Source organism: Amphibalanus amphitrite, unplaced genomic scaffold, assembly GCF_019059575.1.
Source record: "Amphibalanus amphitrite isolate SeventyFive unplaced genomic scaffold, NRLGWU_Aamphi_draft 000772F_arrow, whole genome shotgun sequence".
NCBI lineage: Eukaryota > Metazoa > Arthropoda > Thecostraca > Balanomorpha > Balanidae > Amphibalanus > Amphibalanus amphitrite.
Genome location: NW_024882266.1, coordinates 28,344 through 47,263, shown reverse-complemented (window position 1 = coordinate 47,263; position 18,920 = coordinate 28,344). Strand labels below are relative to the sequence as shown.

Genomic DNA, 18,920 nt, shown 5'->3' with positions numbered 1-18,920 from the left:
CGAACACAAGACATGGACTTCCGACGGGTCCGATTTAGCTATCAGAAGGTGACGCTAATGGCGTGCCACATGCAGAGACAGGACGGGGCTTACCTTGCAGTCAGTCTGGCTGATGTCGCTCAGGTTAATCCGCATGACACGGTCCCTGTAACAGACCAAATCGGCAGTCAGAACGAGGTACCCGCCGCCACAATCAGCGAGTATCATTGAGTGAGTCATGGTTTGACACTGGTGTAGTTATGTAGCTCATCTGCAGAACATTTGGAAACATGTGTTGTCGACAACGATACTCTATTATCAAGACATTTTTTTGTGCCGCGAAGAACAAAATGAGGCCAGAAGATAACTATTCACGGACGCTTGGCTCACTGTACATAATAGGCATGAAGAACAATTTCACTCTCCTGGGAATGCATTGTTTGTTGCAAAGGAATCGTACCGGAAAAGGAGGTCGGCAACCGTGCCCGAAGGATACACAACTCCCTTTAACGCCACTTAATGAAATACCATTAAATCTTATTAGCGCACAGCGCAGACAAGATTATTCCATTTGTGTTTTGATTCGAGACCCGAGCGGCTGTCTAATTGCGCCGCTCGGGCCATGTCGGCAAAATACGGGCAGAGAAACGCTCTCAGAAACGGCCCAGTCGCAGCACAGGCGGCGCCGAAAAACAAGGCTGCACTGCAGGCAATTAGCCGGGTAATATACCCCGCAGCGGCGTGTTACTTCTGCGCTCTCGGCACCCCGGGCCGCTGTCGACTCTGAGAGGGCCCCTCCGACCTGTACTTCCACCCACTCTCTGTCTCCTACACGAGCTGGTGACTCGGCGTTCGCTTCGCGCTGGTATCATCTCACAAAGAGCTCAAACGCAAACGTACGGCCAGCCTCCCAACCCGGTTTAATCAACTTAAAATTTGTTGTCTTCGATCGTGTCGTCAAGCCGCCGAGGCGGATGGGGGGGGGGGAGGGGGGAGGACTAGCTTAGAGTCCAGCGGGGTGGGCGGGGGTAAAAACCACACAGCCGCAGTGAGAAAAGATAGTTCACCTTCCATATTGCTAAGTGTGTAAGCAACAGCTGAAGGCGACTGATACCAAGTCGCCGGGGTTAGCCCGACGTTCGCCACTCATTCCACTAATGGCTTTGCGACAGCTCAGCGACCGTTAGTTGCGCGTGTCGCCGCCAGAGGCGCTGCCGTCGCTCCCATGGGACGAGTACTTACGGGGACACTGCACAGTCATCGTGTAATGGCGGGCCAACGACTGCGACGCAGCGCCGTTACTGCAGCCAGAAAAGGCCGTCAGACCGGCAGGTATCGCCAGCGGTTCCGACGGCGATTTTACGTGGTTTCAGGATCGCAGAGCCAGCGCCTCGTTAAAGTTTGATGCGCAGCCTGCCTCAAATGGCAGCAAGCAGGGCCCCGATGATAAAAACAGCGGCGTCGATTGACCATCGGTTTATAGGCGGTTGGGGACATCAATACTGGACGCGACACGCCACAGTCTTACAGGGCAGAGGAAATCGCTTGGCAGCTTAATGGCTTTAGAGTTACGGAAGGACATAACGCATGGAGTGACTGCCAGGTTTTACCTCTAAGCGGCAAATGAGGAGTATTTCTCCTAAAGGTAGTAGCCAAAACTTGAAGAAAAAAATCGCTCAAGATCTTACAAAACATCAATAATATTTACAACAGGTTGAACACGCCGTAAAAGGAAAGAGCAATCAGACAGCTATCAATCATAACGGATGCTGAATGCACTTGTGTTTTCTCCACTGGATCTGGATATGCATATTGGTACGTAAAAGCACTGATGACGAATGTCCTGTGTATGGTCTCGAAGAAATACTATGGTTACAAAACCCATAAGGACAAGGGAAGGGAGCCGGCAGAATTGATCAGTCTTGATACCATGCGATGGATGGTCCGTATGAAGGACTTCTAAATCAAATTGCACATGCAAGGCAACAATAAAATCAAACGATTCGGAACACGGTCAATCTCGAAGCTGCACAGCTTCCTGGCAGAACAGACAGAACTGCCCCAGACTGCCATCAAGTATTCAACAAAGCGTTCGCTTCATGGCACATTAGTGAAAGCCATATATCTCGGTTTAATGTCGACCGCAGATACCCGGCCCTGAAGACATCCGTCCGACCCAGGCAGCTGAGACGCGGCCACGGCCGGCACTTCTCGGCAAACGGAATAACTTATCCAGGCGCAGCCAGCCAATAGTCCAAGTGACGGGCGGCCGGCGAGCGCCGCAATTCATGGCCCAAGTTGTGAGCGAGCGGCGTCGATTCCTCGGAGAGGTCAGCCATGCTCGACCGAGTGCGGCACACGCGGCTGGGCCGCAAGGACCACTACATCCTGCTGGCGACGGCGGGCGCGGCGGCCGCGCTGGCACTACTCGTCTTCGACATCACGCAGCAGGCGCTCTCCAAGCCGGAGAACACCAGCGGCCGCATCACCGTGTTCGTGCTGGCCGTGCAGTGTCTCTGCTGTCTGGGCAGCTTCCTGGGCTACGTGTACCGCTCGCTGGCCGGCCGGCCCGGCCTGCTGACGGCTCTAAGCGTCTGCGCCGTGTTCGCCAACCTGCTGTTGCTGCTCGGCCGAGTCGTGCACGAGATCATCTTCAGCGGCTACATGCCCGAGGAGTACAGCGAGACGCCGCAGTTTGACGATGTCACGGAGGAGGAAAGGGAATAGTGTGGTCGCCTAATGAGTAGCGACTAGAGAAAAGCGACTAGATCCTAGTGGCTAAAAACTAGCAACGCCTGCAATGGCGCCGGGGTGGCGGACTGAGTGGGCCCAACGGATATCGTCGCCGCGAACATTGTGGAGCAGTGTTTACGTTCTTAGAATGTCAAAGTGCTGGTGTTGGGCAGCGACAATAGCACACAAGTTTTAGTTTGAAAGTCAGTCTGTCGCGACAGTCGTATTGCACATGGTCTGTGCCCAAGACTCCGGCAAACTCGACAACAATACACGGTTACGAAGTTCAAGCAGACGGTGGCTCCTAGGACGTTGTGCAAGAGTCTGAATGTCACCACTAACACCATGAATCTCCTCACAAATGAGACAATTCTATCCCCAGAACAAGGCCACACTGAGCCTGCACCAATGCGTCACAGGAAGGTCGTGCGTGGCCGCCGGGCACTCACACCAGCTCGAGCAAGTGCCAGCGCCGGCAGCGCCGCTGTTGACAAAGACAGCCGTCGGCACGATATTGTGTTGACAGTAGACCGCCTCAAGGACCCATGCAGGAAGACGAAATTACCCCACAAACGGCGACACACGCAAATGACGCTGGCAAAACCCACCAAGAGCAGCACGGGTAAAAAGGTCTGCGTAAGCTCGCCAGGCTGGCAGCTCGGCACGCAGCATAATACCCCGCGCAGCCATCAGCGCACGGCGCCAATATCTGCCGTGGGAAATCGCACGGCGGGCCTCTTAGAAAAGCTTAGTCAACGGCTCAGCGCTGATATGTAAACAGAGGGAGGCGGTGCGTGAGCGGCTTGCCGTCGGTCCTCCCCGGGTACCCGGCGAGGAGCGGCCTGCCGCGGAGGGCCGCTGCCACCCCTGCCAGTGCTGCGGGTCCGGCACACCGGCACTCGACACGTGCTAACAGAGGGACGTTCGGGTGTAATGGGAATGGCATTACCTGCGGGATCAATAATCGAGAAGTGTACTGAGATGAGAAACTTGATTCACGAATTACAAATAAAATGTTCTTAAAAAAAAGTAAAATGAGTTTATGCTGAAATGAATGGTTATGTTATTCTTCATTAAGTTTTCAGTGAACGATGGTATGTGATCACTAGTAAGGCGAAGGAACGCGCCTCGTAACAATACTGAAAAGAAAAAAGAAAAGAAAACAAATTGAAGGTATCGATATTGAACTGCTTCAATCCAAGTCTCATAACCCAATCGGGCCGCACAATTGTGTAAAAGATCACTTACCTCCACCAGCATAAATCACTAAACAAGGATAAGACAACATGCATAGATCTAGTCGCACATTTACAGGGTGTCCCATAAGTTCCTTCTCACCTAATTTTTTTTTTTAAGAGGCTCTCTTATTTAAAGCCACGCTTAATTTATTTTGAAACTGAGCTTTTGGGGTTGCCATGGCAACTGTGAATGTGATCCACGGTAACTAATTCGTCTAGACAAAATATTTTTTGCCAGAGAGTTCACTTCCTTTGGAGACGGCTTACGCCGCAACATAGAGGTCTCTGATACGGGTACGTCTCGGTATTTAGACCGCACTGGGCCATTCACGACGGTTGAGGGTGATTGAGGCCATCCAATATGTAGCCAATGTCTGTCGCTAACTGGACGCACAGTCAACAAGTGACGCCGATGATTTGTCGGGAGTCAATCGCTGCAAGTTTATGCTCTTTTTTTGTCAGCTTTCACGAGTGAGCCATGTGGCCAAAACTGTGTGGCGCCAAAATGGCCGTAAAAAGGTCTTAGCGTTAGAAAGTTGGTAAACAGGCTTTCCAGGATGTATAACCAGCTGTCTAAGAGTATCATTTCGGGGTACCTAACTCAAGGTGACTTAAGCTCTACTTACCGGAGGGCTCAAAACAGTCAAAAACGTCTTAAAATGGCCAAACATGTGTTTCGTTATGCCTGAGGCTAAAAAAACTGGAGGGTCGATGACATCAATGTGGTCATCTGGACTACCTAGTCCGTGCTCGAGATAAAACACCCGTCCAAACCCCAAAACGGTCCCATATGGGCGACGGAAAAGGCCTTTGTATCATCCAGCTTTATTCCTATGCAAAAGGCCAGGGTCACGGTAATGTGGGGTAATATGCGTCCAGACACCGATCACGTTGCGAATGATGCTCCAGGAACAGTCTTGGGACGCAGAACGCTTCTCCAAGAAGATCTAGGAGGAGTTTCAGCTTTCTAGCTTAACTTGAACCGCAAGTATGACCACATTTTTTTAGTAGAAAATGGCATCCGGGAGGTCGTAGGCCCATCTTCAAGCAAGACAGTGCATCAGTGCAGAGGTCAAGCAAAGCATAAAAGCAGTGCCAGGAGACTGTGATAGGCGTGTGTGGCAAGATCACATCCCAGGCATCTCATCGGATCCAAATTTCATAAAAATGTGTTGGGAATATTGAAATCGAGGCTCGTCGAAGAGAAGCGGTGTTCCAGCATTGAGGAGCTCACGGCGCATGCAAGTCCGTCTGGGCTAACTTCAAGCCTGCTATGCTGCCAAACATGCCGGTTGGCATGTCGCAGCATGTATTCATGTGTTTGCCTATGAAATGGGGAGCACATTGAGGGGTTATAAACATATCAAAACGCAATGTACTATGTTTTACATGCAAATAAAAGGTGAGAACGAACTTATGGGACACCCTGTATTTCCAACCGTTTCATCCCCACCTCCGTCGCAGAAAAAAAAAATTGCTGAAAGGCGAAAGCCTCCCAGTTCGGGGCGATAAAAAGGAATGGGCCGGTAAATCATAAGACGGCAGACTACAACACATTCTCCTCAGATTTCTGCTCCCGGAGAGCGAATCAACACGCTCGACTAGAAGATGAAATGTTGGGGGTGGTCCCGGAGAAGGAATAACGCATCGGCTGCTGTTTGTAAACATTTCCAAAATGTAACGCGTGGCTGTCATAGAAAATATGTGCAATTGCTCGCACCTGCCTGGATGATTTGGAATGGGTGCATGCATATGCTTCATATATGAATATCCAACAAGGATAGCGTCGATGATCGCATCATCTACAATCGACGTAAGGGATAATGACAATGAACATGTTATAAGTTATCCCCACCAGTGTTGAATATGCTCTTTGAATGCCTCTCGCTTAAAATGCACCAAAGCTCGGTGCCTTGCCAACACTGCGCAGTTACATAAAACAACTCGAAAACTGGGGTATATACCACGGCGGTACCGTTTCTGCGTAGGCCATGGCACCGTCTCGGAGCGAGCGTTCTAGACGCCGCATCGAGCCGAACTTGTCCAATAAATAGCGGCTCGGTCACGCCTAATAGCGGCGCCTCTGTCGAGTTGGATACCCGCCCCCGTCTCTACGGCTCGCCCGGAGCCGGCAGAGCCCGCGGTACAGACGCTATACGACCCCCGGAGAATGTGGCCGAACGAACTTGAGCCGCTCGCACCGCCTCCGAGCGGACCGACGAAATTAATTAGGGTTCGCGGCGCAAAATTAATGAGTTTGATGTAGTCGCTTAATCGGGAGGGTGTGACATTCATCACTGGAGCCCCTGGTCGGCCGGTGAGCCGTTTATGGCGCGCTGCTGCCATTCCTGGAGCAGCGTCGACGCATTTGGCGCGGACGGATGTCTTATGCAAGCAGTGTGCACATTGCACGAGGTTAACCCGGAACGGCACCGAAAATTTTCACAAACTACAACATCGTCCAGATATTCTAGCCTGGCAAGTGGCAAGAGCTCTAACGAACGTCGACAGCGCCCCTCGAAACGCGTCCACCGCGACCGCCGACCACCCCTCTGTGGCACAACTCGCACGTGCAGCTCGCGCGGAGGGGCGACACGGCGTCGATCGCCGCAGCCGGCCTATCGTCGCGCATCTAAATTGGCCGGCTCCGAGCGAGCGACGGAAAACAGGCGGCCGCTCCCCACGCAACGGCCGTTACGCCACCTAAAAACAGCGCCTAATTAGGGGCCGAAAACAGAGCCGGTGGCCGTGATAATGATGCGTGAGCAGTTCGAGAGGCGGCTTTCCCGGCCGGGCGCGAAACGGGCGTCTTACTCTCACCTTCCGACCATGGAGGGGCGTGACCTCGCATCGTGGGGACAAGGTCTATGAGACGAGGACGCGAGATCCTGCCAGATAACTGATTTAGGTAGATAGCTGATTTGCTCGTGAGCTACTGAAACGGCTTGCAATTTGCATTATACGCTGGGAATTTAGTGTAAGCACGTGTTGGTTTCACACATCTGCATGGTTCCCGCAATGTGTGAAATAAGGTTATTGCATCACACATATACCAGCTAATTAGGCCAGCGGAGTGCTGTATAATGCATTACGGTTACAGTTCCTACCATTCGTGTTACCTCATAACACTACATAACAACCGAGTCCAATTAACCTGCCAGCTTGAAGCCTGAACTTTCTCCAAAAGCAACATCATTGGATCAGATTCAATGCTATTTTCACTCGTGATTTCCCGAACCTACCTCCTCCCAGCAATCGACCTACGGTGGCGGCGTGTCTCCCCCAATAACGACGGCAGCGACGGGCACCACCACATGCGTACGACGTTAACGACGAGGCACGAGCGACGCGTGTCGACGATGGGCCGCCGCACGGCCGCTCCGCAGGCGAGCGGTCCTCGCGCTCATGTCTCCGTGAATCAGAGGCGTTATGGGTCATACAGCTGGGTACCAGAGCGAAATTACGCCAGCCACAAGGTCAAGTCGAATTACACACGCACGGACATCAAAAGAAACTCAATGTTCTAAGAATAGATAATTTGAAAATTTTACTATAATCAGTGGGTCAAGCGGAAGAAAGTCGGACTGAAGAGCGACGCCACACTTTCCCTAACACATGCCACAAGCCGATTAATTATTTGCCGCATTGCAAAAAAAAAAAAAACACCGAAAGGCCGGTCTGTCGTGACAAGACGTCTAATTTCTCAGACACGGATCGCGGTACGAATCTGTCCAAAAAAGGTTGGTGAAACGCTCGTTAGTGCAGCTGATGCAGCTGACCATGAGCGGTGGGAGGTGTCACTGCAGGGCCGATCAGAGAGATCAACTCCTGTGGTTTGGAAACGGGGGATCCGCATGGGGATAAACCGAGATTTCTCCTCTAACCAGTCTGCTAAAAACTCGAACCACAGATCGCCGATGCTCCGTCTACCCGCTGCCCGTTACAGAGAACGTGTTGCTCAGCAACAGATCTGCAGATACGACACGATTTCCAGCCAGCTCCAGCAGGCATCTGTCGCACAAACAACCACTAACAACGTCGCTAAATTAAAAACATTGTCAGAAACGACGCCACCACACGCAGACATCCGTCCACACCGGTCTACGTCGGCACGCCACAGCAGCGCGCCGCTCGGGGCGGTTCCTGCCGTGTCACCGCGGTCCAGCTGTCACAGTTACCAGGCGGGACGGCGACTAGCCAGTAAACGATCACCGGAGTTGGATCGTTACACGCGCGTTCGACGTCCGAGAGAAATGACCACCGCTCCCAAGTGCCGGCCGCGACTGTATATGGCCCGCTGGGACAAAGGTATGCTGGCGGATCCCACGGCTGGCGCCAGGGTGGAGGGTGCGTCTCGGTTGGATACAGGTTACATACATCGGCAGATACATCGGCATTACATACATCGGCAGACGGCTCGCTGCCGACTCCGCCGGGTGGTCCGTGCGCCGCAGAGGCGATTCCGCGAGTCGAGGACCGCCACTCACTCGTGATGAGACTCGTCAGACAGTCCGGAGAACGTCGAGAGCACGTCCAAGTCATCATTGCATAGCGCTGCAACGCTGCATGCCGGTGCAGAATCAACAGACGCGAGCCGTGAAGTGTAACTCGCAGTTCTAACTCCACCCGTTTTGAAGGAGGAAGGTCCACAAAGACAATATCCCCAGGCGAGATGATTCACGCCTGCAACTCTGACCAGATGGACTGTCCGCCACCCTCCGTCTCGCCCGCTCTCCCATCCTACCCGCTGCGTTTTTCCGTGCCGGCATGGCGGTGTAATGGTCTCTGGGCCCCGGCAGGCAATACGGGAAATGCATGTTAGCCGTCTGTAGATGGTCTAACGCACGAGGCACGACCGAGCATCGATCATATGATCGATCAGCCCTGATGGTCCGTGTCCGTCTGCCAGGCCTCAACAGGCGGCAGCAGTCAGTATCGCGTCCAGCCCAAATGCCAGTGTTACATGATGGCGCGAGGCTACAGCCAATGCCTACATTATTGGCCATATTCCTACGCGATGAAATTATGCAGACGACTCGTGTGTACTGAAAACAGACACCAAATCACTGCAGAGTGGGCTTATAGCTGTCAAATAAATCCTCAGCTCGCTCAAAACGACCGGCCAGGCCATTTCCAGCGTTTGCATAGGAAATACTGGCAGCTTGGTGCCGGATTCTTTCGTTTGTCAAGCCAGAGTATCTGGACGGAAGCTGTGTGTAAAGAAAGCTTCCGCTCGTCAAAAATGGCTGCGTCGTCAGAGAAAAATAACAGCCGACAGACGGATGGCGCCTCGCCGAACGAACACCCGGCGCTGCTGCAATCGTCGTCAGTCCCAGGCTCTGTTTCGGTCAGTCTCACAAAGGATGATGGAGAGGCACAGTCTTGAGCCAGATAAAATATCACCGCCGGCCCGTCGGCAGCACAGTTGCGGTCACTGGCTCGGGACCCCGCGGGGCCCGGGGACCCTCGGGGAACGATTTCCGACCTTCCCGCCAAGGGGGCTCCCGGTGGCAGCTACCACGAATCTCAGCCACGAGTAATGCCCAGCCGAGACTAATTCAGAAAATAAATCGGCGGTGATTTCTCCCCAGCCGAGGTCGGCTGGTCAACGGGGCGGAAAGGCCGCCGGCGCTGAAGCCAGTGACATGATATTCAGCACGGCCATAGGTCAGGTCAGCCGCCGCCGGCGCTAGTGGCTACAGTGCGCGGGGCACGTGGCGTAAAAAACATCCCGCCGCAGTTTTCCACGTCAGTGAAACCGCTGTCATCGACTACATCACCGGCGCAGCGTCGGCGATGGTGCGGGGCGAGGCGGCCAATTCGGCGCGACGCACCAGATTCGCCATAGCGCGCCAGTTTGGGCGCACCGCGTCACGGGCCATGGCGGCGAGCTCAGGCGAGAAATGGAATCTGACCGGGAGGCGCCACCGCCGAAAAATGGGATGATAGAAGGCGTCTTCTCATCTGGCCAACGACGGCGGATGAAGAGGTCGCGTGACGCGAGCGGCGAGACACGGTCCGCGGGGTGATACCGCGTGGGGGCTGACAGACAGGAACAGGGGAGGAGATGCCACCGACATCCTGTCTAAAGAAACAACGGGCAGTGCAGCAGGTCAGGCAAATGGGTTTGGGTTTCGTACTTAGAGACATGGGTAGCACTTGTATGCGCTAAGGGAGCCAGTCCTTCCTCGAAGGAATGATAACCAAAGTCGGTCAAGTTGGTATGCTATTCAATAGACTGCAGCGGTGGCAATTTGTCGGGCGTAGTTGCATTGAGCGCTGATTTGGGCCTTTGACTGCCGAAACTGCCACCGTTCTATGAATCCCTTGAACGTCAGATTCCGATCAATACCGCAGCGGCCCTGGCCTCCTGGCCTGCATCGTGCAGCCGGTAACGGCACGTGCACCGTGCACACGCCGTGCACCCGCTCGGGGACAATTCACAAGGCGCGGGTGACTGACGACGCTGCACGCTCCGTGCACTAAACTGCCACTGGCGTGAATGCCCGGCTGGCATCTGTCTGATACGGCCCGAGGAAGCGCCGGTCCAGCAGACAGGCCCAGACGAATTCCTCGCATCGCATAGAGGTCAGACATAGCGGCACGTCTTCCGAGCGACGCAGCGCGCCATGACGTGACGCCGCCGCTCGCCTGTGACACCGTGACGGTCCGGTGACGGGTGTGACGGGTGAAGCCACTTAGTGCCATCGGTGGCGACAGCTCGTCGCCGAAAGACGAAGAGCGTGTCACCCGAGGCAGGCAGCAGAGGCGGCGGCGCGCCGGTGAGTGTCAGAGCCCGGCCGGCGCACGCGGCGTCTCTTCAACACGGACGGGAGGATCAGATAGCGCAGTGCCAGGATCTGGCGAGTCCTCAGGCCCCGCCAGATGAAGGTGGAGCCGTCAGCGTCGTGTCGGGAGCACTCTTCACCGGCGCTGCCCGAGACAAATTGCAATGCCGGCTGTCGCCAACTGTCACCGGCGCTGGCAGCTCGCTGTCAAATTAAAATTAACCCTGGTAGACAGTAACTGGAGCTCCTGGATAGAACTGGCGGACACGTCTTGGCGTATGCTCGCACAGATGACCTAGTTGATGAAGTGCACTGCGAAAATCTAACTACCGGCAAGGTGCACCATAGTGGCAGACATGCATTTTGTAACGACCGAACCACAACAGCGTCCACAAGAAGCATTATTAGGTCGCCCAGCCTGCGTCGATCCTAGGCGATGGATCACGCACTTCTGGGAAACCGGATCGTGTGCCAACTCGTCAACGATGACGTCACTTCAGCTGTCTCCGGCAGCCTTCTGTTACTTCCGACCGTCAGGGATGACAGAGTTCAAATCGGCATCGACGGCTCGTGGAGGCGGCTGACTCGCGCCCGCCAGCCGGGAAATATTTCCGTCCGGCGAGGAAACTCGGGCGATGAAGTCATAATATCGCGATATACGAGCATTAAAACTCGCCGGCCCAATGAAGTGGCGAGGCGTGGCGGCTGTAATGGACTGGTGAGCTGCTCGTCCGACAAATTGCTGAATGGCCCGGCGACAGCCCGTCAGATAGCGGGATGGATGCCGGCCGCAGTTATGGCAGGAGATTTCCTACAAAACGGATCATGTGTCGAAGATAATTGGCTTCCGAGGACATCACCCGCAGCAGTCCGCTAGAAGCCGATAAATTTTCGTCAGCAAGTCAGATGGAATTTTCACAAGCTAGGACGTCTCGTCATCAGCAGTCAGTTATTTCACGCTTCTCAAATATCTCCGGAATGTGAGCGATCAGCTGACGTTTTCTGAGCGATCAGCTGACGTTTCCTTTTCGGCAGCCGTCGGTTTCCGCTCGTGGCGTCATCGTCCGACTCCCTCCCCTCCTCGTTTCTCCGCGATTCGCCTCCGCCATCAAATACATTTTCCGCCGCCACCGGTGCCTTCCAATAATCTTCTGATCCATTCTGATTTACGGTCGTATGAAACTCATTCCAGAATCAGTTGGGCGGGATAAATCACGGCGGCACGGCGGGTCGGCCGGCGAGCCGCACACTGACGAAGACGTCGCGGCGGCGCCCCGTCGCAGTCGCGCCCTCCCATCTGCATACTTGGAGCCGCCCTTCTCATAACGAGCGGCCGCGCCGGCGGTGGCCGCCCCGACCGCCGTTAGGGTCAAGCCCATGGCTCAGGCCGAGGCTCGAAGCTCGACAACAGGTCATCGGCGCTGAGCACGGGCGCGGCAGTAGCTACCACCGCTCGACTCCTGGCGACGAGGACTCTGGGTTCAGGTCATGGGTAGAGAGACCACAGCTCTGCCGGCACGGGACGGCAGGTGGGCAGCCACGCGCCGGCAGAGACACCACGATCAATTGGTACAAATAAATCCCGGCTGGCAGATTTATCCAATAAAAGTCGCCATAAATTACATGTCACACATGTGGCGCACAGAAAACATGATACATTTTGCCGGCACAAGACCTCAACGAGGCAGCGCCGAGAAAACCTCCGCCCCGAAACACCATATCTCAGCGGCGTGCCGCGTGGGTACATCTCATCTGCATCCCAGCTCAGTAATTGCAGCCGGCACCCTCCCCAGCCTGCCCTCCGACGGTGATGCGACAATCCATCTCTGGCGGCCGCCACCGCTCCCAGGCGAGCCTCATCTGATCCGACAGGGCCTCCCGTCCCTACCTGGCGCCGCCGCAACCCTCCCGTAAGAACCCCTCCTCTGTGTCTCCCACTGCAGGCCGCCATTCCCCCAGACATATCCCACCATTTACCCCGACAGACCCCATCTCCCCGACATTGCTGCGGTGGTCAGTGCCGATCTATCTCACTTCCCAGGCGTCCGGCACCCCTCCGTCTACCGAGGTCCGTAGACTACCTTCCACACAGCGGCACGCTGACCACCACCCTGTCCACTGGCTTCCGTCCACTACTCGGCAAATGGCCCAACCGTCCACTACGTTCCACAATCCACATACCTTCGTCCACCGCTCACTCTTCTCTGTCCACTAGCCGACCACCGGTCGGTGACCTCTTCCCATTACCACTATTGCCTGTTTTATCGTACTCCGCCCACCATCCACCACAAGCTGCCCTCTGTCCACCATCCACCGTCCGCTTTCCCTTTTCCACCGCTCACCATCCACCAACACTGCCCACCGTCGACACCCAGCTGCCCCCTGTCCACCGACCACCATCCACCACGCGTTGCCACGCGGTATCTGCCGGGACCCACCTCTGATGCCACTGAACCCACCCGCGTCACTCCCAGCCATTAGCCGACTCTCTGGGACCGAGCAGCGCGACGTAAAAGCCCCGCATCATGTGTTGGCCGCGGCGTTTTATCCATTAACTCGGTCTGTCACCGACAATATTGGCCGGCTGACCGCTGCCCGGCACGACAGGATGGCCGCCGACGCGGAGGGCTGGGCAGAGTAACCTCGGGAGACGCGCTGGGTAAGTGAAGAGAAGGAGCCGCGGGAGGAATGTCTGGGGTGACGGGTCAGAAGAGGAGAAGGCGAGACTGACCACGCGACAGTGGAATATTGATTGTGGAATATAAATGTACTGGTATGTACATATGGGAATGGAGATTTACAGGCGCATTTTAGCTCGGCAACATGATAGCACGGAAATAGCGCGCGTAGCTCTCGCTTCATGTTCTTGATCAACAATGAGCCAAACCTTAGCACCGGAAGGCAAGGCTCAGCCGTCGATGGCCCAACGTGAAACCTGTCTAGTGTTGTGGATCGTCTGAGTGAATTTCGTGTTGTAGATCATCTACTTACATGGCGCCCACGTAAAGCACATCTCGCCGTTCGTCCAGATAGAAAGTGCGATAGTAGAACTTGCCGCATGACAGCTCCTTCACATGCTCTGAAACAAACAAACAGAACACCGTCAGTAACGGGAAAAAAATCCACCACCCGAAACGTCCATCGGTAGGAAATCACGAGCCCAGGCGACAGAGAATCACACATTCCACTTTGGCAGTGAGGACACTCGGTGTTTTAAGATGGCCTGATTGCAGTGGCGTGACGGCCGTGGAACGGTCACAGGTGTTTAGGTATACAACAACAAAGCGGCACATTGCAAAAACTGTGCATTATTTAAAGACGAGCACCAGGACAAATGAACAATGCACGTAGACCCTGTTCGGTGACACTTTCAGCTATCCTAATGCCTACTTCATTTGCAACGATGGTAGCCATCCGTTGCTAGCAACATTGTTGGCAAGGGTGGTCGGTCGTCAGCCTGAGCTCCACAACAAAAAAGTCACCAATCGGTCTCTATTTAACAACATCCTTGATTTGGAATGAGCACACTCGTATTGCTATGGCAACGCCAGATGCTTCTCCAATAACTACTTTAGACAGCATTGTTCGCTAGGAAAAGGTTTGATAACCCAACAGATGGACTGAAGAGAGCTGATGGTTTAAATTGATCATCGTATTCACTGAGAAGCCTGCAAAGACCATCGAATTGAATAACAAAGGAGGTCACGGTACCGTGTGCACTTTACAGCATTCTTTGAACCTGGCTATGAAAAAGTCATACAATGTCCGTCCATCCATTTGAGCCTTTTCAAGAACGTTCAGCTGACATATTCCAGCAGACGCTAACTTTAACACAAAACAATAGACAACATCCCAACGGCAACCATTCATCGAAAACAAACATCGTTTTCCTTTCACGCCTTGCAACATCCGCTGGTGTCTGAGGGCCAAACGCCAAAACACCACGGAACGATAAACAAACACACAAACAACGGAGAAATTAGCCGTCCGACGGGGGAAAATATCACCGCCGCGTATTTTGTGCCGGCGATTAAGCCGCTCGTTGGGGGAGAGGACGCACCACGGAAGGAAGCGTAAATCAGCCGGCCGGGCGTCACAACACCGAGCTGTGTATCGATTGCACAGCGCCCGCCCCTTCGACGTCGGCAGCGACGGAGCAGGTGCGACGAGTGCCGGCGCGTCGGCGACGGCAACGACGCAACGCGGCAGTATTTCTGAAATACGCGGAAGCAGCAACGCATACGAGGAAACGGACGGCTGAATCCTGGAGGCATGTCGAGCACAAAGAGTGCGTGTTTAACTGGCATGGCGAATCTAGTGCAGTGTTGTAATTTTGACGCGTGTCCGACTATTCTGACGCACAACCAGCAATTCTGGCACGCTTGCAGAAGTACTACTTTGCTCAAAGAACGCATGCCGTCACGCGCGCCCCGCCTGCCCGCGGTAGGCTGCGCCAACCCCCGGCATACCACCATAACCCGTAGCAAGGCAAAGATGAACAAAACGATGACGAGTTTTGAAAGAGCCACGGCCGCCGTTCGTTCATCGAGGCGACATTATATCGTCGGGGAGCACCGTCCGCTACTGGCCGACTGCCAGAGACAGTGCGGAAAGTTGGCCGTCCGTGTGGGGTAACAGGAAACATCAGGTAACAGGCAACAGGAAATATCAGGTGTGGTAGCTGGCAGCGTGAATGCAGCTCGGAATGCGAGAGGGCGGGCCGCGCTTTAATGTGATCCGGCTGACGTTGAAAGGTTACCGCACAGGCAGCGTGAAATGATGCTGTGTGAAGTGGCATTACACCCACGATTCCGCATACGCTATCTGATGGCATAAACTTAAACGTCGTTGTGGTATCCTTTGTTACGATACAAGAGTTCTCTATCCTCATAATCGTGAGAAGAACACTACAACACCCCATCACGATGCCGCCTCAACCTGTACCCCCAACAACCCACCACTCGATTCACCGGCACCGACCTCACTGACTTCTCGCCTCTTGGGTTCACTGCCGACAGTGCGCCGAGCGTCCCTCAATCCGGACCACTTCCGCGGAATCGTCGGCCATCATCGCCGTCGTTCATCATGCGCCGGCGCCGCCACCCACGGTGGAGCGCGGCTCGCCGGCCCCACCGCGCTCGGGCGCGGCGGCAATTCATTCTGGGCGTAATTGTGCCGTCTGATCACATCCGCAAAAATAGCGCCGCTTACATGGAGCGCCGCAGCAATTAGCAGGCGCTCATTTCCGGCCTCGGCCGTAACTAGCGACAATCTGCATGATCTACAGCTTATTTACGCTTACCGAATGGCGTGTTTCTCATAACAGAAGATGGATTGCCGTTAAGATGTTATGACTTCATCACCTTGCCATTACGTTATGGTATGAAGCGCCAGATCTGTAGCTAAAGCTACTGGCCACAAAACGTCTAGATATCACCAAAATGACGTCAACGGATATGAATTCATCACGGCAAAAAGAAACAAAGACAACTGGGCCACGTCACCCCATTCATCTCTTCCCTGTCATCCACTGGCGGATCCAGGGGGGGGGGGGCACCGGGGCCATGGCCCCCCCAAAAGCCTGAAAGGGGGGGCCAACATATCTTTTGGCCCCCCCCCAAAAACGCTTGGAGAAAAATTAATGTGAGAAGGTTGCGTAGTAGATACCTACTAGAATCAGCAGCGTGATTCAATAGCGTAGAGAAAGTCAGGGGCGCGGGAACTACTTTCAGACTGGGGGAGCACACCATAATAGAGATCAACCTAGGGTCCCCCCAAATCTAGTTTTCTCACCGGTTTTAGGCCACTTATTTTTCATCCCTTGGCTTTTTCAACAAAAAAAAAGAAACAGTTGCAAAAAAGGACGGTATTCCGTTTGAAAGTTGTGGGGGCACCGCCCCCACTGGCGGATTCAAGGGGGCCACCTGCCTGAAAGAGGGGGCCAACATATCTTTTGGCCCCCCAAAACGCTCGAAGAAAAATTAATGTGAGAAGGTTGTGTAGTAGATACTTACTAGAATCAGCAACGTGATTCAATAGCGTAGAGAAACCCAGGGGCGCGGGAACTACTTTTAGACGGGGGGGGGGGGGAGGTCACACCATGATAGAGATCAACCTAGGATCCCCCAAATATAGTTTTCTCGCCGGTTTTAGGCCACTTATTTTTCATCCCTTGGCTTTTTCAACAAAAAAAGAAAACATTTGCAAAAAGGAGCGGTATTCTGTCTGAAAGTTGTGGGGGCACCGCCCGCACGGCCCCAGAGTTGGGGGGGGGGGGGGCAAGCTGCCACCACTGCCCCCTCCCCCCGGTTCCCGCGCCTATGGAGAAACTACCGGGTTTACTAGCTTCCTTCATAAAGTGTCGTCATGTCTTATCGTCACCCGAGAAGGTCTTATTGCATAAATATCGATTGAGCTGTCAAGTTAACAAACTTGCTGTGGCAGCCTGACCTGACATGACCCGGCAACTTTTCATTCACGGAATATGCGCAATAAATTTTTTAGGAAAACTCACTGAGTTTTCGTTGAAAAAAAAACTTGTTTTGTTTCGTAATTGTACAAGAAGCATATGAGGGACCTTTTTGTCCCTTCCTGCGAAACGGTAAAAGACTTATTTCGGTCACAGCTCAGGCCAATCTCTAAGGGTCAGTCGGGTCACTTATTTCTTAAAAGGGTCCTTACGGCATCCAAGGACCAATTCCGGCTTTTGAGTGCGCCACATCAGCATTTGATGCTACGACAGATGTCGAAATCTGAATATATGTTACAGGCCGTATGAAAATTCGGTCCGTTTGCAAACGGCCTGGCCCAGTCAGGCCATATGAAACTACCTGAAAACACCGGCCGTTTGCAAACTATGACCTGAAATATCAGACCGTTTGAAAACGACCTAGTTAGTTTCGGCCTAGCGGATCCAGGGGGGCCACGGGGTCATGCCCCCAAGCCTGAAAGGGGAACAACATATATTTTTTGTCCCCAAAAACACTTAAGAAAAATGAATGTGAGAAGGGCGTAGTAGGTAGAGAGAAAATACCGTATCATTAAAAATCTGTGAGCTTGATAAAAGTGTTGGTCTTGTCTTCACCCAAGAAGTTCTTATTGCACACTTTAACCATGGATGAAAGAACCTTCATCCCCTGGTTCTCCTTCATCCATGCTTTAACTCTCGATCGACGTGTGAAGTTATCGTGTAAGGTATCATGAAGCCGATCGCGACGAAACTTTAGTTACCCTCATGGTGACAAAGTCTGAAAATTTCATGACCCTGACCCAAGTGAACTTTGACTTTTGGCCTATTTCTCGAGACTGTTTGGCCATGTTGGAGGCCATGTTTGGCCGGAATAGCGATTCGGCGTATGTCGGCTCACATTATCCGCGCTTTTATAGTCTTTTCGTGGTTTAAAACGCTCAAACATGTGATATGATGTTGCTCCCACGCATTAGGGCGGATGCCAATGTCACCTTACGGTCAAGTCAGGTCATTGACCTTTGATGACCTCGGTGCACTTTTCCGAGTTTAACATGTTTCTAGGATAGTTTCGTTTAGCTGATTTTGAATTTAGCATTTTGCAGCCATTTGAACATTTACGAAGTAGTTTTGATGCCTTCGTATCATGTTACGTAGCTGCCAGTGGTAGTGGACACCTGCTATACGGACGCCCATAAGTACCCCTACTGGTTGATCTGACCTGACCTGCCCCGACATGGTCTAAACGCATGAAGACATTATCTATGATCCGAACTAACATGAAATTTGTGATCAGCACAAAAAAAACGTATTACAGCCTTACTTTAGGAGGTTCTGACAGGTCCTGATTTTCCCGTCTTTTGGGTCTGTGACCTGACCTGGGCGGTGTTTCAGGGCACGCTGCCAGCCGCTGCCAGCGCTGATGGCACTTTTGGTTTCAATGGAGACATCAACAAGCCTATACCCACAACACTACCGAAGGCTGACCTTAGCTCGCGGAATGCGCTGTCAGCGGCTGTCAGCACGACCGTGAAACACCGCCCTGGAAGGTCAACCAATGACCAAGGACCTTAAAATCGGGTATCATCGGCTTCGTCTCGTCACTCACGGGCAACACGCCTGTTTTTTTTTCCGCGAGCTCTAGCTTAAAGGAAATAGTTCACTTTCACGAAATTATTTTTTTTTGCAACGATTTATGTTTTTTTATGTTCAAAA

General features: G+C 53.4%; 1 protein-coding gene across 1 annotated transcript in view; it reads right to left on the bottom strand.

Annotated features, from left to right (window-relative positions):
* LOC122365910 (semaphorin-2A-like) overlaps positions 1–18,920 on the bottom strand; it is a 96,264-nt gene that overhangs the window by 55,408 nt on the left and 21,936 nt on the right. The window contains exons 3-4 of the mRNA XM_043337527.1: positions 13,730–13,817; positions 94–145 (exon numbers count right to left, since the gene is read on the bottom strand). Of these exons, the coding sequence (XP_043193462.1) occupies positions 94–145; positions 13,730–13,817 (140 nt within the window). The remainder of the gene's footprint in view (positions 1–93; positions 146–13,729; positions 13,818–18,920) is intronic.